General features: G+C 38.7%; 1 protein-coding gene across 2 annotated transcripts; it reads left to right on the forward strand.

Moving 5' to 3' along the window:
• Nucleotides 1–1,858: 1,858 nt before the first annotated feature.
• serpinb10.L (serpin peptidase inhibitor, clade B (ovalbumin), member 10 L homeolog) lies at nt 1,859–20,102 on the forward strand. Of its 2 annotated transcripts, none has more exons than XM_018266860.2 (7): nt 1,859–1,969; nt 13,506–13,680; nt 15,097–15,234; nt 16,342–16,459; nt 17,963–18,105; nt 18,837–18,995; nt 19,536–20,102. In XM_018266860.2, the coding sequence occupies exons 2-7, from the start codon at nt 13,516–13,518 to the stop codon at nt 19,932–19,934; spliced, it is 1,122 nt and encodes a 373-aa protein (XP_018122349.2). In that variant the 5' UTR covers nt 1,859–1,969; nt 13,506–13,515; the 3' UTR covers nt 19,935–20,102. The 2 variants fall into 2 exon arrangements, with proteins under 2 accessions (XP_018122349.2, XP_041422196.1); XM_041566262.1 differs by lacking the exon at nt 1,859–1,969 and adding an exon at nt 10,904–10,939.
• The last annotated feature ends 3,123 nt before the right edge of the window (nt 20,103–23,225 follow it).

A 23,225-nucleotide genomic window follows, 5' to 3' on the forward strand; every position in this document is an offset into this window, starting at 1 on the left:
TTCCCTATAACAGAAGTGCAAATGGGATACTGGACCCTGCAACTGAGGAATAGTCATATTTATGCCTTGCAGGGCCTGGGGCACTATCTTCAAGGAGTTAATATGTTGTCCCCAGCTCCATCTCTAATGCAGGAGTCGCCTGAGTTGGCTCCTGCAATGCTGCCCCCCAGTGCACATCAATAGTGCAGAGAGTGCAATTGTGCTTTCTTGCACTAGAAAGTCGAATTAAAAACTGGAAATTCAGCTCTTAAAAGTACCAGAAGCAGCAATGCAATAGTCCTGTTTACAGTTGTATTTTTTTACGGTGTGTGGTAATAAGGTGCGACCGAGACCTTTGATGTACACACCATTACAGAGATTAACCTATAGTTAAACATATTAAAACATTCTCACAATTAAGGAAGCGGCTGGTATGCTACGCACAATTTTATTAAGGGCAGTCGCAGAGTAACACCTCTTGGTGATGATTCGCCAAGCGATCGCTGGGTTCTGGAATTTACCAGAAAAAGCATTGTGTCTTGTAGACAAACAGTAACATGCTTTGGGAAAAAAACTGGCAAACTGTTTGCCTGTAGATCTGTCAGGCAGACACAGAAGTCACCTCTTTGACCATCTGAGCCAGGAACCAAGCAGTCTGTATGTTTAAATGCAAAGACATCACATTTGTAACAGGTATATGGAGAATAAGTGATAAATGACTGGGTTACACTAGCTTCAGATGTCAGTTTAAAGGGAGCAGGGAGTTTATGCAGCTTGTAGGAAAATGGGAATGATGGTTGTTGTCATAAAGGGAAGCAGAACAGCAAAAAAAAATTTGTCTTTTCGCTATATTGGTTATTGTTTTTCACAGCCCTTGTTAGGGCTGGCTGTAAATAATTTTAAATGGTTTTGAAATGAAAATTGTAAGGATATTGTTGACACAATCTAGTTGGATCAATACTGCTTTAATAAACAAATTTTGGTATTGCACCCAGTGGTGTAAATATGTGGCATTTGCCCCACCCCTGCAAAAGATCTTTGGAGGGGCTCACAGTGTGCACAGCCATTCCTACCCCAACCCACTTCCCCACCCTACCCCCTGTCCTCTTACCCTGCTTATGTCCACAGATCCACACCTGCTCCAAGGTAGAGGGATTTCTATGCTACAGAAGAAGCACACCTTGTGGTCTGAGCCCCCCATTCCCCTTACCCCCTCACCTGTAACTGCAGTGTCTGCTTCTTTTATAGTTACACGGTTACACCACTGCTTGCACCACAATATTCACATGTAGGTATGGTTATATGTAGAGAATGCAATATACAACCCACTAGTACAAAAAACCTGGGTAGACACTGAGGAGATTTTTCTTTTAAACATCAAGTAAGTTTTGCAGTGTAATAATCTGACTACCATATATTCAGTGTGATGGTGTAATGGAAACATGAGCAGGGGTCTCTTGGACCAGCCAGCCATTAGCCTGTGATCACCACTTTTCCTCCTCACCCCACACCTGGAGCAGTGGGAGATTAAGAAGTGGTGTATAGGGTGTATAGAGGACTCCTGGAACCAAAACTAGGGATCTTGTGTCATGGTGTAAGGATAGAGTTTCTGTTTGGTTTTGCTAGTGAAAAGACAGAGCAGTTGGCTTTCTAAAGGGTGTGCTGCAAAAATATGTTGAGAAAAATTTGGCAGAGATTTTTGCAAACCTTGAATATTTTTACTCCTAAACCAACAGGTATGGTGAAAAAAATCGGATATGGTTAATTTATGTCTACCTGCAATACCTCCAAGTAGTACAAGCCCAAGTCCTGCCTATTAACTATAGATTTATATTTTTAGACTCTGTGTAATGTCTCACCGCCTTTTCACCGGGTAATTTTAATGTGCGGCAGAAATTTGGAAAGAAGCCAGGGGAGTGGTGAAGTATTTAATAATTAAGGTAACTTTGGGCAGCTCAGAGCTTCAGAACAACAGCAAGAAGCAAACAAGGTAAATAGGACTTATTTTCTACTTATTGAAGTTCTAGTTTTGGAGTTAATGATACATGAAGATTGGAATTTTTATACTTGCCTCTTTTTTGTCAAATATAAGCAAGTCAGGTTTTCAACCAAAATCATATTTTTACAATACCTTTATTCTGAAAATGTGTTTATTTGCAAATCAGCCATCATTTCATGTGCACTTTTGCTTGTGTAATATGGAGAAATACAGTGCATGCACATAGCAGAGTGCTTGTATATGATAAACTGGTGATGTTCACCTTTATATTAGTATATCGTATAATATACTGTAATTGGACCAATGATAAACAGCCTTTCAAAACTATTTTTGTGCAATATAAGCCACAGGGTTGATGTAAGGTAATTCATTATTTACAAACTTTATTATCTTTGGTTTTGAGTTATTGAGTTTTAGCTGCTTTCCTGTTTGCAATTTCAGTAATGTAGTTGTTATTGTAAAATTACTCTAGCAACCATGCATTGGTTTGAATAGACTGGAATATGAATAGGAGAGGGCCTGAATAGCAAGATGAGTAATAAAGTACAAATAACAATACATTTGTAGCCTTACAGAGCATTTGTTTCTTTAGATGGGGTCATTGATCCTTATTAAGAAAAAACGGAAAGCGTCCAAAGACTACAGCAAATAATTGGAAGTTTTTAAAAAAATAAATAGGACCAGTTGAAAAGTTGCTTGGAATTGGTCATTCTATACAATAATAAAGTTATGTTATAGTTATTCATGGATCAGGTTGGGGCTGGACTATTGAATAATTCAGCACCTGCATCATACCAGGTCATAAGGTAATGAGTTTCACATCCTGTTTGGTAAGACTTATTAAAGAGCAGAATTGCATCTGAATGAAAAATGAAAATTGTTTTGCAACATTTGGGGGCAGATTTATACAAGGTCGAATATTTTAGTTGAATTTGAATGACCTTGAATGACCTTGAAATTTGGAATAGTATATTATTTAAGAAAAAAATCAAATAGCTAAAACAATAACGAATATTAACGACCCAAAAACTCGAATTGAATTCTAAACTCAAATCAAATTTTTTCTCCGAAAAAAAATTGAATGTCAGGAAGGCTATTAACATCTTCAACTTCCTTAAAAGGCTTCCATAAAAATGTTGGCCCTAATCTCTAGTGAATATGTACATTATTTCTAACACTAATTGTCAAGTTATCATAAAACTGGTGACCAGTCAGTGAGCTTTGATGGCTTCCACATTATGAATGGTAGCACTACAGCATAGCCAACCCAGAATTGTATTTAAACCCCCATATAGGAATTTGACATCTATTATACTATTGCAATGCACTGGTACTGTAGAATAGCAGCTACCACAGTTATAGTCAGATGCCTTCAGAAAAGAGTAATTTTTGTGGGGGGGGCAGAGGCTTTCAACTGCAACGTCTGCAAAGTTCCAAATGACTTCAGGGGGCTAGACAGGTGTTACAGCAGATAATGTGGAAAGAATACAGGGGTAATTTACCAAGGTTTGCATGCTAATTTTTTTCCACAATTCAACCTTTTCATGGGTCATGGGAGTTGTCCTAGACAGAATTCAAACCATTTTTTTTAATTCAGGATTTTTGAGGTTTTTTTAGCTTGTTCTCACAAATCCAAGGTAATTGAGTATTTTTTCCACGTTTGTATTCAGTTGAGTTATATTCTGATTCTTTCTAAATAAACCAACATGTTTTTTAAAATTGTGAGTTTATTTAAACTACAAAAAATTCAATATTTTGTAAAATAAGCCCACAAGTGTAAATAACTACATTAAAGAAAAACTAGAGAATAGAAGGGAACAGTAGGCAAGTTGTATGAAAATCTATGGACAAGAGTTAAACTGATGCCAGAGAGCAAAGGACACTTTAGCACTAAACACTCTCATTGCCCATGGAACCTGAGTACATGGACCAAGGCATGCACAACCAACCTGTAGTGATATGCCAGTGCAAAATTGCACCTGTTTGTGAATAACAGATGTGCACACCTAGTAGTGATCTGGGCCATCTGACCAGTTTTCTTTCTTGTGAAGACCTAAGGAAATTGCAGCATGACTAAATATATATAGAAATGGTAAATGTTGTCAATTGGAGAAATGTAATAATCTTACAAACTCTATTAAGCAAATACAGTGTGTACTGTTTAGTTGAAAAAGAAAGCTGCTAAGAAGCTAAACTATGCATAGTGTATATTCCCAGCCTAAGTCACATGGCAATGATATCACCATTGAAATGAAAGGCAGTGAGGACACATGTGTCAGTACCTGCCCAAACATGGGAAAAATGCATTTACAGCCCAACCCATTGAGTCAGCTTCTTTAACAATAGGCAAGTAAAAGAAAAGGCTGGGAAACGTTTTTCCATTTATAGGGAGCAGAATAAAACATTAATTATGTTTCTTATACATTTTTGCATTAACGCCAGATATACTTTAATTGCTGTGCTAAAACAAACTGTATTGGTCTAAAAAACAACGTTTAGCCAAAGCTATATTTACCTTGAATCTTGCATTGGACAAATTTTTACTTTCAGATGGCAGTCATATTACAGAGAGACCTATGAAATGCAAGGGATTATATCAGTGATGCCAAACCAGTGGCTCGTGAACAACATGTTGCTCACCAACTCCTTGTATGTTGCTCCGAGTGGCCTCAAAGCAGGTGCTTATTTTTGAATTCCAGGCTTGGAGGAAAGTTTTGGTTGTATAAAAACCAGGTGTACTGCCAAACAGAGCCTCTTGAAGTTGCCAGTCCACACAGGGGCTGCCAAATAGCCAATCACAACCCTTATTTTGCGCCACCCAGGAACATTTTTTTTGCTTGTGTTGCTCCCCAACTCTTTTTACATCTGAATATGGTTCACTAGTAAAACAAAAAAAAGTTGGGGACCCCTGCTTAGATGGCCATTGACTGACATTAATTTTAACACACTGCAATGATTTATTTTCAGCGAGATTACATTATAATCAAGCAACAGCATAGTTTCAGTCTATAATCTGTAACCATTGTTAGCAAATGTCAGCAAAAAAATAATATTTCTTTACCTTGATTTAATATAATATTAGTTAAGCATGAGATGTACTTATTGTGGAAAGATAATGGCTGCTTTCATCTATACACTCTGTTCTTGTCCACAAATGTTCCACTTTTTGAGTGAAGTGTTGGGATAAACAAGGCAAATTGGGCTTTATAAAGATAATTTCAGTTGAGTCTTTCTATTGGGGAAGGCAGAAGTATCAACCAATCCAAAGCAGAACCTTTGCAGGACTTTTTTTTTGGCCAGAAAAGCTCTTGTAATGAAACAGATGTCATTCAATGTTTCATATTTATAGGGCTGGTTGGGGTCAATAGGAGCAGTAGGACTAGCTTTAACCTATATAGCCAGAGGTTGTCCTGAGAAATATGATCAGATATGGGAGGATTGCATAGCACACACCTTTTGTCTTTATTTAATGTAGTAAAACACTGCTATTAACACACACACACACACACACACACACACACACACACACACACACACACACACACACATATATATAAAACAAGGGAAAGTTGTGCTCACCACTATTTTTTAAAAACATTAGGCGTGGGTGCAATGAGGCTGTGACCACAAAATACATATAGACAAACACAAGAGGTCCTCTGCACTCAACCCATTATCAATATATTTAAGACAGAGACATTTTGTGCATACTGCTACTGAAAAATGCCTTACCCTTTAAACAAAACAGGGATTGTTTGTCCATATATTGCAATATTTTTAAGCTGGCCAACTACATCAAAGTCATCCCATATCTGGCCACTCCTATGCTCAATTTTCATCTGATTCATTAAGAATTCTATTGCTTCATTATGCATTTTACAAAAGGGACTAGATTTACCTGCAACGTACTAGCTGCATTCAAAGTAAAACTCCCAAACTTGGCTACCCTTTTATTAGTGACCAGCTCCTTGTTGTAGTTCCCACCCTTCGCAACTATAGTCAGGTGATCCCACTGGTGTCTAATAAAAGGGCAGCCAAGTTTGGGAGTCAAGTTGTAATTTAAAACGTTCAGTTGGATCACTGGAAAGTCTTTCATACACCCCAACCTTAAGCAGCATAAGATCAAGGGAACATTTGTTTAATATGCCACACCAGCAGCTGCAGAATTCTGCACTCGAACGCCCTATCGTAGGGGTGTTCCGCACTCTAAAGCCCCTAGGGATCTTACGCTGCCTGTAATAGTCAGAGAGATAGGAACCATTCAACAAGAAATCAGTTTCCCTTTTTTTGATCCACCAAATACTGCTGTGTCTATTAAAACGTATTGTGGAATTGTACAAAATGAATGCTTTGAAACACTCCGTCAGCCGAGTAACTATTTTTCTAATCTATCACTAGTTGAGAGAGAAGCGATGATAGTGAACTAATCATACGCCCCACGGACAAGGGTGGTGCTATAGTGCTTTTAGATCGTTCATATTATAGACAGGAACTTCTATCACAACTCTCAGAGGTTGGGGTGTATGAAAGACTATCCAGTGATCCAACTGAACGTTTTAAATTACAACTTGATCCCCTGCTGACCTTGGCACTCAATTTGGGTTGGATCAGTGAGAAGTGTTTCCAATTCCTTATGGTTGAATACCCTAAACGGCCAATTATATACACACTTCCTAAGGTGCACAAGAGTCCGACTGTTCCACCTGGTCGCCCGATAATTTTGGCGAGAGGATCATTGTTTTCCAATGTGGCTATATTCTTGGATAGCTTTTTACAACCTCTATGCACCAAGATGCCATCCTACATTGCTGACACCCCATCACTATTGGACATTCTATGCCGTATAGGACCTTTACCTGATGATACTGTGTTCGCTACACTTGATGTACAGATGAAGCCACTTGGATTTGTGAGTTAAATGCGTCATGACTCAGAGTTAATTGAAGAAACTGTGTTATCTAAAGTTATCTTAACTCATTTAATGCATTTAACCTTTTCATTAGCATACCAAAGCACCATTGTTCACAATGGTGAATGCTTTAATTAGATGGGATGTTATGTCACAGTTTTCTGTGTTAAATGAGAAAAATGGGATATCTGTGTTTAGTTATTCTGTGTCAAACAGACAAACCAAAGTGGCTGCATCTGTATGTAGCCTATACACTATTATTCCGGCTGAAGAGGGGATATCGGCTTGTAGGGACTCGTGTAAATTTCACAAGGGGGACCCCCCTGCCGAATTTTTGTGCACACTATTGGAGATGCTGTTAACATGTAACTTTTTTCGATTTGAGCAAACCTATTTCCTACAGAAAACAGGGACGGCGATGGGTTCCAACGTCACCCCCTCTTATGCCAATTTGTATATGGATCAGTTTGAAAATACATACATCTACTCCAAATATTCTGAACAGCTTAAAGAAGCTTATTGTAGATATATCGATGATATTTTGATGATTTGGCGAGGGGACCGCGCTGGAATTCAGGCGTTTGTAACTGAGTTGAATGCTTTGTGATAGGGACGAGGTTAACTTCTTGGAAATAAGGATATTTCGCACTGAGAGGGGAGTTGGCACTACGCTATTTCGTAAAAATACGGATCAGAATACGATCTTACATGCTCATAGTTATCATCCCCCCTCCACCTTGAACTCCATACCCTACACACAATTTTTGAGGGTGTTTAGATTGAATTCCATTGTGATTACGGCTAGACAGCAAGCGCTTGAGATGCGGGATCGTTTCTTGGAGAGAGGGTATAAAGCAGCTTTCCTCAATGCTGAGCTCGATCGGGCACAGATAGTGGTAGTCGACGGTGAACAGTCAGGGAAGGGCATAATGTCTGATAAAGAGAAAATGGTGTTTGTCTCGGATTATACACCTGCGAGTCGAAATATCAACACGATAGTGAAGAGACATTAGCCTATTTCACAGATGGACACCAATCTACCCTTTACACATATGCGGCCCCCAATATATGCATATTGAAGAGGTCGGTCTCTAAGGGACTTACTTATGAGAACTGATATGAGGAACCCGAATGTTGGTACTTGGCTTAGGAGCAGTAAGAATGGGTGCTATAGGTGCTCAGGGTGTAAAACTTGGGGGTGTTTACTTACTGGGAAACCTTTTCTCACCCACATAGTGGGAAACGATTTCGAATTGGATATAGGTTGACTTGCATCTCAGAATTTGTCGTTTACTGCATAATATGCCCGTGTGGCCTCTATTATGTAGGTAAGTGCATCACGACATTCCGGATGCGAATGAATAATCATCGTTCTGTTATACGTACAGCTTTAGCTACCGGTAGGGCGGACACCCCACTGGCTAGACACTTTCTGGGACAGAAACATCCATTGCCTACACTACGAGCAGCCCTTTTTGATCATATCCCCCCTCTGAATAGAGGTGGAGATAGATCCAAACTTCTATTACAGCGAGAAGCCAAATGGATGCGGATTTTGGACACGGTGGCCCCTAAAGGGCTTAACAAAATGTACTCTTTAGCTAGTTTCCTGTAAGTTGAAATGGGCGATTTCAGTGGTTTTCTGTTAGTAGAATATAATAATCGACCCTTAAAGGGAAGGAAACCTCGTCGGCGCTAACCCCCCTCCCCCCTCCCGTGTATTGCCCCCTCTCCCTCCTCCCCCTGGCCTACCCCTCCCGCTGGGCAAATGCCCCTAACTTGTTACTTACCCTTCTGCGCAGGTCCAGTCCAGGGAGTTCACAGCCGTCATCTTCTTCCACGCGATCTTCTTCCTCCTTTGACCGGCGCATGCGCAGTAGGATCATTTCGCCGGTACGATCTACTGCGCATGTGCGTGACTTTTGGCGCATGCGCAGTAGATCCGTACCGGCGAAATGCTCCTACTGCGCATGCGCCAAAACGCCGGTCAAAGGAGGAAGAAGATCGCGTGGAAGAAGATGTCGGCTCCCTGGACTGGACCTGCGCAGAAGGGTAAGTAACAAGTTAGGGGCATTTGCCCAGCGGGAGGGGTAGGCCAGGGGGGAGGAGGGAGGGGGGGCAATACACGGGAGGGGGGAGGGGGGTTAGCGCCGACGAGGTTTCCTTCCCCTAAAGCTTAAAGCTTAAAGCTTTGGGATAGCGCAGTATGATATTAAGAAATTTACAATTGTTGCTATTTTGTTATACTGTTCCCTGATCATGATGTTTTTATTTATCTTTCTATATGGGTAGATTTGTAGCAAGATATTTTGATATTTAATACACTGCACACATTTTTGTATAAAAAATCTTTTTTAATATACTCTAATATGTTTTAATCTCGATGCATGATTTTTTCTATCAGATATTGTCACATGATATGGGTTTTTAGACACCCAAGGGGGTGTGAACATATTTATTAACCAACACACTTATGGGCAGGTACTCACTGTATGTGTTTTACATATTGATGTGCTGATTGGACATTATGACTATTTAGTGAATTGTCTCACTTCCTGTTTTTCATCCTGACGACGGCTCAATGCCGGTGGTCAATGCCGTGAGTGCTTTCTTTGAACTTTCATATATATATATACAGGGCTGCCATCAGAAATCACGGGGCCCCGTACAACAAAATTTTCTGGGGCCCCCCCTCGCCACCTCTCCCTCAGTATGAAGGCCACACAGGCATTAAAAGATGAAGTGCCCCCCTACAAGTTAAAAAAATAACTTTGGTGCCTAGACCCCTCCTACAAGTTTTGGTGGTCAGGTGGTGGTTAAAGAAAAAAAACATTGGTGGCCAGGGCCCCACACATAAAAAAACAATTAGCCAGGGCCCCCACACATTTTTTTACAAAAAAAAACAATTAGTCAGGGCCCCCACACATTTTTTACAAAAAAAAAACAATTAGCCAGGGCCCCCACACATTTTTTTACAAAAAAAAAAAACAAACAATTAGCCAGGGCCCCCACACATTTTTTACAAAAAAAAAACAATTAGCCAGGGCCCCCACACATCTTATAAAAAAAAATAGCAAAGGGCCCCACACATTTAAAAAAAAAACAATTAGCCAGGGCCCCCACATATTTTTTTTTTAAAAACTTTTAGCCAGGGCCCCCACACATTTTAAAAAAAAAAAAATAGCAAAGGGCCCCCACACATTTAAAAAAAAAACCAATTAGCCAGGGCCCCACACATTTTTTTAAAAAAAAACTATTAGCCAGGGCGCCCACACATCTTAAAAAAATAGCAAAGGGCCCCCACACATTTAAAAAAAAAACAATTAGCCAGGGTCCCCATACATTTTTTTTTAAAAAAAAACTATTAGCCAGGGCCCCCACACATCTTAAAAAAAAAATAGCAAAGGGCCCCCACACATTTAAAAAAAAAAACCAATTAGCCAGGGCCCCCACACATTTAAAAAAATAAACTATTAGCCAGGGCCCCCACACATCTTAAAAAAAAAAATAGCAAAGGGCCCCCACACATTTAAAAAAAAAAAACTATTAGCCAGGGCCCCCACACATCTTAAAAAAAAAAAATAGCAAAGGGCCCCCACACATTTAAAAAAAAAAACTATTAGCCAGGGCCCCCACACATCTTAAAAAAAAAAAAAAACTAGCAAAGGGCCCCCACACATTTAAAAAAAAAAAAACTATTAGCCAGGGCCCCCACACATCTTAAAAAAAAAAAAAACTAGGAAAGGGCCCCCACACATTTAAAAAAACAATTGGTCAGGGCTCCCACAAGTTAAAAGAAAAAAAAACTGCACGTACCTTAGCCAGAGAGTTCAGATGCCGGTATCTTCAGTTTCTTGTGCTCTGATTCGCCAGTGAAATGTAAGTCCCGGTAAAGGCGCATGGTGATTGGATAAAATAGAAGGGAGGTTCAAACTTCTCCCAACCAATCAGAATGTGGCTTTACCGGGACTTACATTTCACTGGCGAATCAGAACACAAGAAGAAGTCATCGGAGCTCGGATGCAGGGGACCGGCTGTGCAAGTAAATGCAAGTAAGTGCAGCACGGCCGGGCCCCCCTTAACTCCCCAAAACATCCGGGCCCGGGACAACAGTCCCCCCTGTCCCCCCCTGATGGCGGCCCTGTATATATATATATATATATATATATATATATATATATATATATATATATGTGTGTGTATACTCTTACAGATATCTGTGAACATACAGTACTTACTTACTACAAACATAGCTCTGTAATTCTATCATTACGGTGTACTGACTATTAACTTTACCTATGCTGGGTTATCCCTTAGACTACATCCCTGGTTTTCTTTTCATCTTTGTTTTTGTAGGTTAAAACAAAGAAAATGTGCTAAAAATTAGCTAACACATAAATAATATGCTAAGTCCCATGTTAGCTCAAAATATGAGAAACACTTGGGGGTGGTGTGCCTGGGTGTTCACCTCTCTAAGTGATTTCTCGATTTTTGTAGAACTAAAGTATTTGCTTTTGATTAACAAGAGTACCATGTATTTTTTTGTGTTATTTATTCCCTTTGTATCCTTCTGTATTGCTTGGTTTGTAAAGATACAGGACACCAAGTGTAGGCAGAACCCAGCCGAAGTATTCTAAACACTTACTTGTTGGTAGCATAGTTTAAGATTGATTAGGTTGATATACAGACACAAGAAGGCAAAATATGCAATGCTCTAAAGATGACTTTAGCCTAGGGCATAACAAAGTAGGGGTGCCAAGCACGTACCTCTTCTTTCACCTACCCCAGGTCCGGACCCTTGTTCTCCCACCGGCACTCCAGCGTGCCTCTCTGCTCACTCTTTTGTGCGTGCTCTCTCACCTCCACAAATTTTTATATAGGGCGTGCTCGCATACTTGGAGACACATGCACATACTCGCGGGCGTGTGGGCATGCACACTCTAGGGAGTGCTGGCAAGGGTGTGAAGTGGCCGGCCAGGTTGCCTTGGGTGCCCGGCTGGCTAGGAGTGTATTTAAATGGTGTTGAAACCAAAATGGTGTTGAAAATTGCATATTGAAAGCTGTGTTTACTACATTTAATGTAGATGCAGATCACCTGGCGGGAGCATAGAGCAATCTGGAGGCTATAAAAGTCTGCAGACTGAATTTGTTTGGCATTCTGCGCTAAGCCTTTCTATGAGACAGTTATTGAGCTTTAGTTTGGGTCTTGCAGGCTTCTTGTTGTCTCCCTGCTGGTGAAAGCGTGTAGTGTATCTTTGCAAATACATTGTTTTTCTGCATTTACTTCAAAAATAAAGCACACATTATCCACTAAAGATCTGCCTGGTTATTGAGCACACACGTGACAAGTATGGTCCGACGCCCCCCACCAAAAAAGTGGTATGGTCTGACACCCCCTTCAGGAAAAGTGGAATGGTTGACAACCACCTCAGGAACATTGTAATGGTCAGACACACCCTCAAAAAAGTGGTACGGTCCAACACCCCCCCACTCAAGAAAAGTGGTACAGTCCAACACCCTCAAGAATAAAATGGTATGCTCTGACACCCCCTCAAAAAAATTGTTTGGTTTGACAACCCCCAAGAATAAAGTGGTACAGTCTGACGCCCCCTCAAGAAAAGTGGTATGGTCTAACAGACCTTTTATCTTTTATCAGGGGGTGTCAGACCGCACCACTTAATTCTTGGGGGTTGTCAGACCATACTACTTTTCTTGAGGGGGTGATTGAACCGCACCACTTATTTGAGGGAGTGTCAGACAATACCACTTTTTCAGACGTACCACTTTTCCCTTTACACTGTAAGTGGGGCTATATGGTATTAATATTTTAAAAACATATAATTTTAACACCAACGTGTCTATATTATTACAGAGTAAAAGGAAACTATTAAATAAATTAGAATTGGTTGCTGAATAGGAATATTTGTTTAAAAATCAAAAATTACTTTCTGGAGCTTTCTCGATATTAGGTTCCATGAGAATAGATCTCATAACTTAACAAACCAATATGTACCTCAGGTCGGTCACATTATAAACCTTTTTGCCTTTTTATACCAAGATGTCATTCTGTGTGGTAGTAGGTGCAGAAGGCTGAGTTGAGCAAATTAGTTGCTATAACACAATTGAGACTGTTCCCTACTGTAATAAATTAGCAGCCAAGAAACAGTTTCTCTGTGTAATTTTATTACTATTGTTACTTTTTATTCCTGAACTTTCTATTCAGTCCCTGTCTATCCTAGTCCCTCTCGCTCATTCAAACCACTCCCTGGCTGCTAAGGTAAACAAGACCCTAGCAACCAGATGTTGAAATTACAAACTGATCAATAAGCTAAATAACTGAAAAATCACAAAATCTAAAAACTATTGTTAAATGTTTAACAGTGAAAAGCCCTTTTGAGCAGAGGCAGGTGGCAGATACCAGTTTGGGCTTAATACTATTTACCTTCTTGAACTGCATTTCCCTTCATATGAATAACCTTTATTGCTGGCTATTAGGAGATGCAACCCCATACCAGAACATGGTATGTTCTGTATATGCTTGTAATATGAATATGTTACATGAACTAGCACCATTCTGTCAGTGTAATTTTTTTTTTTTTTCATTTAATGTTTTTGCAGCTATTTCATAATGGATATATGTACAGCAAATAATGCATTCACCATTGATGTTTTAAAAGAAGTTAGTAAAAATTCTGCTGGCCAAAATGTAGTCTTTTCATCTATGAGCATCATGATTTCCTTGGCAATGGTGTATCTGGGAGCTCGTGGTAACACAGCAGGAGACATGAGGAAGGTAAGTTATCAATCAAGTATTACCACTTAATGGATAATATGAAAGTTGGTAAAATTATGTATTTATAAAAGTTTTTGCTTAATAACTGTGTGGAATAAAATGTAGGAAATTATGGATACATTTAAAGCTTTAAGCTACTTAAGACATAACCAAAATCTCCTCCCAGCCAACATTCCCGGTCAAGTGTGGACCAGGTTATCTATGGGATGACTGCAGCAGATGGAGACAGAAACCCAATTTCTATCTAAAACAGAGATGTTTATACATCTCCAGGTATCATACTTTGGAATACAGCCCTAAGGGCTTGTGACCCATCCACTCCCTGGTGCCATGGTGATACGTCACATAATTCTTACCAATGCAGATCCTGAGTCCCCTTTGCTAAGTGAAAGGTACTGGGAAACTCCTCTCTGGCTGTGCCTCCACCTAATGGGGTCCCGGAATACACCTGAGGATAGTCCCATTAGGAAACAAATCAATCACACACTTTATTATATAAAAATTATATAAAAAAAAAAAATAAAAAAAATAAAAATTATATAAAAATATAAACTTTATACAAAGAAGTATAATTTTAAAGCAGAAGTAAACTAAAACACTATACACATAAATGCATTGAAAGCATGACCCACTACCCTAGGAACCTACAGGCTCATTTGAGAACACAGACACAATTGTGATTTGCAGATTGATGTAGGGGAATCCTGGAGCTACTGCTACTGTGAGAGTGGTGGTAATTTTAGGCTTACCGCTGCCAGCTACATCAATAAGAGCTGCAGATATGCACCGAAAGAATCATGCACAGATGTCATTTTAAAGCCTAGTGGTTAAAAAAAAAATAGTTAAAGGGGCGGTTCACCTTTAAGTTAACACATTTCTATGTTATAGAATGATCAATTCTAAGCAACTTTTCAATTGATTAATTATTTTTTTTATAGTTTTCTAATTATTTGCCTTATTCTTCTGAGTCTTTCCAACTTTCAAATATGGGTGACTGACTCCATCTGAAAAACTCTGCTCTGTAAGGCTACAAATTAATTTTCATTTCTACTTTATATTACTATTCTTCTATTCCAGCCCAAAACTTATTCATATTCCAGGCTCTTATTCAAATCAGTAAATTGTTGCTAGGGTAATTTGAGTGCAATTGTGTTTGATTCATAGAAACGTCCTATTGCACACATGAATTCACTGCACTGATGCCCTCTATCAATTATTATACTATTATTCCATTCAGATCTAAACTTCTAAACAAACAAACCCAAAATGGATGACCAAGCAGCTATGTAAGGCTGTAAAAAAACAAATATGTCATCACTTTACCAACAAAGGATTTTTTTTCTCCATCCAAATAATACGTTAGTAAGAAACTGTATCTTAGATATTATAAACATATTCTTCAATTTACATTTAAAGGCTCTTCATTTTGATGATATTGAAGATGTTCACACTCATTTCCAAGTTCTTCTGAAAGAGATGATGAAAAATAATAATGATTACACCCTGACCACTGTCAACAAACTATTTGGTGAAAAAAGATACAACTTTCTTCCAGTGAGTATGACTGGTAACAGTATTTTGTTTAAAAATACAAAAAGCAGTGATGCGAGTGTCTGCAGCTACCTGTACCAAGTTATAGTAAGTGTAGTGTAGAGCGAGTACAATATACAGGATTTACTTAATTGGGTGACATAATCTTGCATGTAAAAGAACAGGCTATAAATATGTTGTAGTTTAAGGATTTTTAAGTTTTGTCAGAAAAGAATGTTAAGTTTTGTCAGAAAGAATGTTATCATAATATTGAATATTGACTGACATTTTAGGGAGCTAGCACACTGGCAGATTCGGGGAGATTTAGTCGACTGGTGATTAATCGCCTCTTGTGTGGGGTGACAATCTCCCCGAACTGCCTTCCCCCTGCTATAATGAGAAAACTCCAGTGCCAATGCACTCACGGCAATTCGATTTCCGAAGTCGCCTGAAGTTTCCTTGTGAGGCAACTTCAGGCGACTTCGGAAATCGCAGTGCCGCGACTCCTGTTTGTTTGTGACAACCATACTTACTACTAGTCTAAAGCTACCCAAAGAGTAATAAGTAGCCAGGTGTACAACAAAGGAATACATATAACTTTAAAAGCCTTTCCTCTGGTATCAAGGGGTTTAGAGATACTGGCTGAACACTTTTACCTTTTCTTTCAGTACTGTGATTCTGCTCTGAACACTTAGGGGGTTATTTACTAAAATCCAAATAATCTCATAAAGTTTAATTAAAAAAGCTCGACCCAACTCCCACGCCAGATTTTAGCTTGTTTATTAAAAAAAACTTGATTCAATTTAATTGTGAAAAAACTTAGCAAAAACTTGAATCATAATAAATTTCTTTTTTTGCCCAAAAACCCCCAAAAAGTTTTATTTCCTCTAAGTATTTGAGTTTTCACTTTCACAATTTGCGGAAAGTAAGAGGTGAATTCTGCCTTATCTGGTAGAGTGATGGGTGGCACTACTATAGTTATAAAAACTTTTGTTTTTCAAGAAAATTGGTTGACATCCTTGATATCTTTTTGAATATAATGTAGAAATAATTTAAATCATGCTTATATAATGATCATAATATATTAACAGTTTTTCTCAATCTTATTCCATTTCATATTGTAATTGAAAGTCTTTTCTAAAAGCCATCAACAAGTTTTATGGCACACCACTTGAAAAGGTTGATTTCAGTTTTAACCCAGAGGCTACACGGCAGTACATTAATGCTTGGATTCAGCAGAAGACTAAAGGTATTGAATGAGTCTTCATACATATGATTTGTTTAGTGTCAGAGATGACAAAAACAATAGTCCTTAAAGAGACCATAAATTATACCTATCATAAAATTTTCTTTGCATGCTATTTATAATTTTACCATAAAAGTATTTGCCAAATGCTTTTACCGTATATACTCGAGTATAAGCCGACCCGAGTATAAGCCGAGGTACCTAATTTTACCTACGAAAACTGGGAAAACTTATTGACTCTAGTATAAGCCTAGACACAACTACAGCCCTGTCTCCCAGCAGCGCACATTCTGCCAAAGCGACCCCCCCAGCGATCAACCGGACTTCTTTGCAAAGTTGATGGTGACAGAGAATTGCCAAACGGATTACTGTGTGCATTGTCCCACTGTCCCACTACCATGTGCAGAGGGTGCTGTTTGATATTGCCATCACTGTTAATCTTTCATATAACCAACAGAGGGCGCTGTGTGATATTGCAGTCACTGTTATTCTTTCATATAACCAACAGAGGGCGCTGTGTGATATTGCAGTCACTTTTAATCTTTCATATAACCAACAGAGGGCACTGTGTGATATTGCAGTCACTGTTATTCTTCCATATAACCAACAGATGGCGCTGTGTGATATTACAGTCACTGTTATTCTTTCATATAACCAACAGAGGGTGCTGTGTGATATTGCAGTCACTGTTATTCTTTCATATAACCAACAGAGGGCGCACTGTTATTCTTTCATATAACCAACAGAGGGTGCTGTGTGATATTGCAGTTACTGTTATTCTTTCATACAACCAACAGATGGCGCTGTGTGATATTGCAGTCACTGTTAATCTTTCATATAACCAACAGAGGGCGCACAGTTATTCTTTCATACAACCAACAGATGGCGCTGTGTGATATTGCAGTCACTGTTAATCTTTCATATAACCAACAGAGGGCGCACTGTTATTCTTTCATACAACCAACAGATGGCGCTGTGTGATATTGCAGTCACTGTTATTCTTTCATATAACCAACAGATGGCGCTGTGTGATATTGCAGTCACTGTTATTCTTTCATATAACCAACAGAGGGCGCACTGTTATTCTTTCATATAACCAACAGAGGGCATTGTGGGATATTGCAGTCTCTCCCCAAGTGTACTGTTGGTATAGGAATGATTAAAAGTGACTGAAATCTCAGCTACTCGGGTTGGGTACCGCTGACCCGGCTTATACTTGGGTATATACGGTACATTACCTGATGCCCCGTGTTCCTCTATGCATGGGCTACCAGCAGTAGTCTGTTAGCATTAGAAACTCTGAGAGGCAGAGAAGGGTAGAGTCAGGGTTCGGAACTTCAAGTAACATTACTTATAAAAGCAGACTTAGTGGAATATGATCAAAATGACATACAGTATAGGTAACTTTTTATGTACATTAATATTTCGAAGAATAGCTTTTTAGTGTCAATATAACTGGAGAATATGGAATGGTCGATTAATCTATGTATGTATTTCTCTGAAAAGGAAAGATACAGAACCTGCTGCCTGAAACTTCTATATCATCAAATACTGCTCTGGTGGTTACCAACACATTGTACTTTCTAGCAAACTGGACAACACAATTTAGTGAAGAAGCCACCAGCAAGGCTCCTTTCACGCTAATAACGGTATGTTTAGAAAGATGTTTTAATATATTGTCTCATACCATACAAGGTTACTTTTTCCGATGTCACTTATGGTACGCCATACTAGACTTTTACATCAATACCATTGAAATGGGCCTGAATACCATTTTTACAATCCAAATGTCTAGCCAAACCAAACCCTTAAAATCATGTGAGTTTAAGACACATAATAAAATAAAGAGATTGCAAAAAACTTTCTGTGCACTACACACACAGACCCCCCCTTCCTTACCCTAATTTGAATATGCAAATTATGGTTCCGATTTTGTATGGGATTCAGCCAAATACTTTCTGAAAGATTTGGACAAATCCCAAAAAAGTGCCAATGCATACACAGTGCCAATATTAATAACTTCTTCTTGCAAAAGTGATCACATGTATGTACAAATACCATGCACACAGTGTCTAACTGGGCCATCGGGACACTGGGAAAAAACCCGATGGGCCTCGGCCCTCATAGGCCCTTGCTGGCTCAGCCCTGTTCCCCCGCTGCCCTGTAAAGAAACAATACTGCGTGGCCCATCCTAGCATCCATGCGCAGGGAGTCAGAGGTCTGGAGGCGACCCCCGGAGACTGCCTGCAGGGCCTTTTCTTTTACAGCCCCGGTGGGCCCCAAGGCTCCAGTCCGACCCTGCATGCACAATATTGTTTGACTGCAAAAAATAAAGTCATAATTCATCCATTTTCACTTGATGCAATTCCATTTATTACAGAATGAACAAATCAAGGTGAATATGATGGCTACAATGAACACTTTTAATATGAACAGGATAGAGAAACTGGGAATGAGTGTTCTTGAGCTTCCATATGGGGACAAGAAAGACCTGAATATGATCATAATGCTACCTGATAACAGCACAGTTTTAGCCAAGGTAAGCAAAGGGCACAATGCCTGGTGTACTGTTCTTTCTCAATTATCTATCAAACCATCTATCAACCGTAAGCCTTATAGTAACCTTATACACTGTAGCATGGATGCAACAACTCAGAATTTTTTGATTTGTCTGAATACTGATATCCACAACATTTAGGTGAATACTGCACTGTTCCTGAACCCCTATTTGTATATTCATATCTGAGGGATAGACAATACCCTGCTAATATAATTAATTTGAAATAACAGCACAACCTGCTGTCTTGTCTAATCATAACAATCATCTCAATATCTGTTGTTTCAAATTATTATATTAGCAGTGTAAAAATGCAATCTTGCTAATAACTTTAAAACTAGAAAAAAATGTAAATTGCAAGAAATCTTGAAGAAGATTTTAATTTATTTTGAGGTTTACATTTCCTTATAAAATGCATGTTTGATAAAGGAATTGAAGACCTTCATAATAAAAAGAGATGACAGATGATACAAAAAAATGTGTTTTCATTGTTTATCAGTCACATTTGTCTTTTCTCTGCAGGTCGATAGAGAGATTTCATATGAAAAACTAAACAAATGGACAAGTGAGAATATGAGTCCAAACTACATGACAGTGTACCTTCCACGTTTCCGAATGGAGAAAAGTTTTTCTCTCAAGAAAGTTCTATCTTCCTTAGGGATGTCAAGTGCATTCAGTCAGGGCAGGGCAAATTTCTCAGGAATGGAGAGACAGCAGACGCTCTATGTATCTGATGTCCATCACAAGACATTCCTCGAAGTGAATGAAAAAGGCACGGAAGCTGCCAGTGCTACTGGTTCTGTAATGTCAATCCGCAGCTTAGCATATGAGGAGTTTAAGGCAGATCGTCCTTTCCACTTTTTCATAAGACACAACAAGAATAATTGCATACTATTATATGGAAAATTCTACAAGCCTTAAAAATTTCAGAAGGTGAAAGACAATAAGATGCTTAGAAATCCAAATGCATATACTCTAATTATCTATTTTTATATGAGCATGTACATTTCTCTTCTGTAATAAAATACTGTAATAAAATATTAGATATTAACCTAAAATACAGTTTTATGATTTTAAAAATATTTTGCTGTAAAAAAAAAGAAAATAAATTGCAACAGTGATTTGCAGATATTACAGGCGTCTCTAGTATTTCACTTTATTATGTTATCCAGAATGCTCAGGACCTGGGGTATTCTGAATAACAGATCTTTCTGTAATTTGGATCTTCATACCTTAAGTCTACTAGAAAATTATATAAATACTAGCCCAATAGGCTGATTTTACTTCCAATATGGATTAATTCTATCTTAGTTTGGATCAAGTACAAGGTACTGCTTTATTATTGATCCAATGAGCAATTCGTTCAGACAGCACTCCCTTAATCATAGGCATGCAGAAAGATATTCATCACTTCCTTAAATAGTTAAACTCACAGTGACCTCTGCTGGGCAATACATAGATCAACAGCCCATAATGTTACAATTACCAGTCACATTGATATTATGTATCCATATTTTAAAACCACCTATAAAAAGGGAAAGGGTTTTTAGGTAGCCATTTCCCTGCCAATTTAAAATATTTTTTACATAATTGAAAAGTTATCCATTATGTTGAAAAACTATGAGTGGGAAATGTGGATCCAAACAAAGCGGGCCCATATAGTTGTGCATACAGCATCCTAACAAGCTGTAGATAGGAAGGTGTAGCAGAGAAAATGTATAAGTAAGCCCCTATATAATATAAGTAGTTGTGGAGTGCCCTAACAAACTATGGACAAAAAATATGTATAGCAAAGTGTGTAGATGTATATATAGTATAGGGGACATCACAGGAGGGTCACAACTTTACTCGGAAAGACAAAAGTACATATAGGCATACATGAGATCAAAATTAATATTAATATAAGTATGTCAGGTCATTCCTAGTGTTGAGACCCTTGGGAACCCTGGTGTCTAATTTGAAGATCCAAAAGGCTAACCTTAAGTTTAAGGGGCGCAAGGCATCCCCACCTTTAAGGGGAATTTTAACTTGTTCTATAACTTTACTCCTAAAGGTGGCCATAAACGTAACAATTACGATCTTTCTTGGAAAAGATCTTTCCAGGTAAGATTGTTTGTTTCAATACACACGTGTAGAGCTGAATCGTCAGATATACAGGTAAAAACAATAGAATTCTACATGTATCTGACAATTCAGCGCTAACAATGGCCGATGTTTGGGTGCCTTCAAAAGCACCCAATCAAAATTTTCCGCCCAGCCCGATCGACGAGCCGACCGATATCTTCTGCTGATATCGTCCGCCGCCTTTCCCACCATAAACGCACCGAATATCATATGAAAATTTGTTTTGTACGATATTATCTGTGCGTCTATGGCCACCTTACGTCTCGAGCACCATTATGGGAAAAGGATGCAAAATGCTTTCCTGTAGGGGATTTATCATCCCAACATATTCCCAAGATCTACCAACATATTGCTTAGAACAGCCTGCATTCTAAGAGATAGACTATGTTTTTCGATTTACAGTTGAAGAAGCCTTTGTTGTGATATATGTGGCCCATTACATTTGATTTAAATCCATGACTAACAGTGATTGCTTTGCAAGTTTTGCATGTGGTAGCTCCACATTTGAAAGTTCCCTTTAGGGAGAGCCAGTTTGCCCCTATATTGGGCACGGAGGAGGAAACCATACTGGGGGCTTTTTTTGATACAAACTTAATGTCCTTAAGGGAAAATATCTCCTTAAGTTGGCTGTCATTATACAGAATAGGAATTCACTATTTCACTATTTTACAAACTAAGTTAAATTCTTTGCTGTATGCTGTTACGAAAAAAATCTTCTTTGTCACTATTGGGATTTCTTCTTTTGGGCCTATCTCCTGCTTTACATTCACTCAATCCTATACTCCCATGTCTAGCCTTATTATATGAATTTCTAATCAGGTTCATTGAATAACCCCTTCTATGTAATCTATTGGATAGTTCCTTCAACTGCTCAGTAAAAGCCCTGTCTGAGCTGCAGTTCCTACGATATCTAATGAACTGGCCATACGGTATACTCCACAGTGTGTGTTTTGGATGGTAACTATTTGCTCTGAGTATAATGTTTTCAGGTGTAGATTTTCGGGAACATTTCAGATTTGATCTTTCCAGAGTCAGCATTCCCTCTCAATTTAAGGTCCAGCAAATCAATTAAATGTGCGTTATGTGTCAAGGAAAAACTAAGATTGTGATTGTTAATATTTAAGGTAGTGTGAAATTCTTGAATGGAATTCAGTTCCAAATAAACAGAAGGTTGTCAATATAGCGACCGTACCATACAATATGTTTACAATGGGGGTTGTCACATCCAAAAATGTGGGGCTGTTCCCACCAACCCAAATGTATAGGTTGGCATAGGAAGGGGCAAAAAATACCCCCATGGCAGTCCCACACCTCTGGAGGTAAAAACCCCCATTGAAGTGGAAACAATTATTTGTGAGTAAAAACTCCAAAACAATAGTGCAATTAATAAAATCTTTTGTGTACTTTCCAGAATTAGTGAGTATCTCAGTAATGGCCTGTAAGCATTCAGAGTTTAGTAAATAACCCCCTAAGTGTCTAACCTGTTTTTTTATTACAGAGAAAAAGGAAATCATTTCATTAATTTTAGGGATGCAATGAATCCATTATTTTGGATTCAGCCGAAGCCCCCGAATCCTTTGTGAAAGATTCGGCCTAATACCAAACCAAATCCGAATCCTAATTTGCATATGCAAATTAGGGGTGAGAAGGGGAAAACATTTTTACTTCCTCGTTTTGTGACAAAAAGTCATGCGATTTCCCTTCCCGCCCCTAATTTACATATGCAAATTAGGATTCAGATTCCGTTTGGCCTGGCAGAAGGATTCGGCCGAATCAGAATCCTGCTGAAAAAGGCCGAATCCTGGCCGAAACCTGGATTCGGTGCATCCCTAATTAATTTGGATTATTTGGATAAAATGGAGTCTATGGGAGAAGGCCATTCCATAATTTGAAACGTTCTGGAAAATGGGTTTCTGGATAACGGATCCTATACCTGTAATATATAAATATCAATGGTTTCCCTGCAATTAATATCAATCCTGACTTGATCATGATACAAAGGATAGGGCCAAAACATTGCTCCTTCCTGCAAAAAAAGGTGTATTAGAAGGGACGGTATTGTTAGAAATGGCTAATGTATATATTTCT

Source organism: Xenopus laevis, chromosome 6L (genome assembly GCF_017654675.1).
Source record: "Xenopus laevis strain J_2021 chromosome 6L, Xenopus_laevis_v10.1, whole genome shotgun sequence".
NCBI lineage: Eukaryota > Metazoa > Chordata > Amphibia > Anura > Pipidae > Xenopus > Xenopus laevis.

Coding starts and splice junctions, on each gene's coding strand:
- serpinb10.L (XM_041566262.1), top strand. CDS start 10,908: ATGCAGGGGACCGGCTGTGCAAGTAAATGCAA. Junction 16,460..17,962: donor GATTCAGCAGAAGACTAAAG/GTATTGAATGAG, acceptor TTCTCTGAAAAG/GAAAGATACAGAACCTGCTG. Junction 18,996..19,535: donor ACAGCACAGTTTTAGCCAAG/GTAAGCAAAGGG, acceptor TTTTCTCTGCAG/GTCGATAGAGAGATTTCATA.